Source organism: Etheostoma spectabile, chromosome 5 (assembly GCF_008692095.1).
Source record: "Etheostoma spectabile isolate EspeVRDwgs_2016 chromosome 5, UIUC_Espe_1.0, whole genome shotgun sequence".
NCBI classification, from domain to species: Eukaryota; Metazoa; Chordata; class Actinopteri; order Perciformes; family Percidae; genus Etheostoma; species Etheostoma spectabile.
The window spans coordinates 35,633,040-35,635,558 of record NC_045737.1 but is presented as its reverse complement, the minus strand read 5'-3'; the positions used below and the strand labels follow the sequence as shown (position 1 = coordinate 35,635,558).

The 2,519-nt window shown below is 38.5% G+C and overlaps 1 protein-coding gene across 1 annotated transcript in view; it reads right to left on the bottom strand.

The window, feature by feature from the left end:
• Positions 1-1,726: 1,726 nt before the first annotated feature.
• The window catches only part of LOC116688876 (gamma-crystallin M3-like), a 16,906-nt gene continuing 16,113 nt past the window's right edge, over positions 1,727-2,519 (bottom strand). Inside the window, exon 4 of the mRNA XM_032515027.1 lies at positions 1,727-1,749. Within this exon, the coding sequence (XP_032370918.1) occupies positions 1,738-1,749 (12 nt within the window). The 3' untranslated portion in view covers positions 1,727-1,737. The remainder of the gene's footprint in view (positions 1,750-2,519) is intronic.

Sequence of the window (2,519 nt, the reverse complement as noted above, 5' to 3'; positions counted from 1 at the left end):
TTTGGGATCAATAAATATCTATCTATCTCTCTATCTATCTACTTGTTTTACTAGATCTTAGTGCTGCATTTGACACCACTGACCATACCACTCTGTTACAGAGACTGGAACATTTAGTTGGCATTAAGAGAATCGCACTAAGTTGGTTTCAGTCATATTTATCCGATCAATCTAATTTTGTTAATGCTAACGATAAATCCTCCAAGTATGCTAAAGTTAAAGGTAAAAGGCTCAACTTGGACCAATTCTATTCTCCTTATATATTCTTTGTACATATATATACTCTGTACATTTCTGTTGGTCGTTTTCTTTTAGTTGAACTTCTGTGTGTTAAAAAGAGAAATGTGCCTGCCCTGCCCTAATAAAGAAATATTTTAGTTAACTTTGAGTGATTATTCCTGTTTGCAGCCGCATACAAATCTTAACAGCCACAGAATGGATTTTGTTTAATAGAACTGTTTAGGAATCATTCAATGTTTTACTTTAGCACATTTCTTTAGTTTGTATAACGGCGTTCTGTAAAACATTGGTTTTCTACGGGTTGCTAGATTTACAGAAGACAAGTCACTGACATCCCACCTGGCATTTCCTAATTAGCCCTGCAGCAGATGTCCCGGACGCAGCTGACTTGATCATGCAGCAGAATGGATTGCATTGCAAACTGTGTTGATGATGGACATAAACTGTGTTCTTTTGCCCAAATAATAAAAATAATATAAAAAATGTCAGTTTGGAATTTGGGAACGCATATTTGAATGATAGATACATTACTTGGGCTAAAATAAATAACTAAATCAAAACGGTTATTTCTCAGGATTCCTGGGATCTGATTCATTAAATTTTTGGGAAAAATATGAAACTCTACCTAGGAGAGCCCTAGGGAAACATAACTGACGGATGTCAGACCCACATGCGGGTGATTGACATTTGCATGGACCAGTTAAAATTAGTTGTTACGAGACCCTACTACCGTTTTAGCCAATAGGAAGACAAATCCATAGACACCCAACTGTACAATGAAATTTTAACCCTATGATGGCTAAGCTGTGTCAAAGCAAAACCATCCATTTCACATCCTGAATTTATAATTACGTATTTCTATATATTTATGTGTATAGTTATTTCAAGTATGTGTGTGGGTGTGTTTGTGTATTTGAGAAGTTTTGTATTTTGCACTTTGTTGGCTTTTTTCTTTGCACTATTCAAATGGAAATTAAAAAAACGCACAGACATATCTGTAGAAAGAAATTCATATAAAATCCAATTTTAAGTCTTTTGGCTTCCGGGGTAAGCTGAGACAGGTGGCTATGGTATTGTGTGGTCTGTATCTCACCAGATGTGTTTACAACAGTGTATTAAAATTATTTTACAGAGGCATGACTTCGACGGAAATAAAAAAAAACTCCATTCTAGCCTTAGAGTGTCATCTTTCCGATGATATCAGGCACATCCCAGATGCCAAAGTATATGGGAGCTGTACCACTTTTAATTTGGGTATGACGTTTAGGCAAAAATGCATGGATTTTCAAGCATTTCTTAAGAGGTTTTCAACAGTTATACATACTGTAGAGTCAATTTTCCCATTAGATGTAAAAAATTTTAGAATGAAAATTGTTTGTACAATGATGTATAATACTGCATATTATTTCATTGTGAGAGTTGGATAAAATGCTTGACAAAAGTTAAAATAGACCAGACATTATTTATTTAATGGTATTTGACACATTCAGTGAACATTTAGTTGCAGGAATCAGTGAGTACCTCATGCTCATGAACCTCATGCCACTCATGCCCATGTCCCCCTGAAGCTCCTTAACTCTCCGGGCCTCATGTACATCATCCTGCCTCTGAGATGGGGCTGCTCGTACATCAGCCAGTGCCGTCCATCACGTGGCAGACTGGCAGTCGTTCATACGGTAACGGTCCTGATGTTTGTCGCAGTCGTCCCATGCACTCGTATGCTGACCACCAAAGTTCTCTCTCTCATAGATCTTCATCCTGAACTGACCTCTGTGCTGTTTTTTGGAGAAAGATAAACATATGAATGTCTTAATATTAAGTTTTGTGGGGGTTTTCACCAGTAGTAGAATCCATATGATTGATGCCGTGTTATACCTACCATGGGGATTATACGGCAAGACCTGATGTTGTCCCTCATTCCCATCATGCTCATGTAGTCAGCGTACTCGCCCCTCCTCATGAAGTACTGGTTTCCCATGTAGTTGGGGCGGTCGTAGACCATGAAGCAGCCGCTCTCCACCCTGCAGGAGTGGCACCTGCTCAGGTAGGAGGTCATGTCAGAGCAGTCGCTCATGCACTCATAGGAACGACCCTGGAAGTTCCTCTCCTCATAGAAGATGATCTGGAAAAATGTCAATGGTTAGAAAAAACGCAGCAAGGTGAATTTGGTGATCCTTTTTTGGAAACAGTAATTAATGCTAATTACAAAAAAGATTTTTAAAAGTACCTTTCCCCTCATGTTCATGCCGCTGTTGGTCATGTTGGCTGTAGATGTTCTG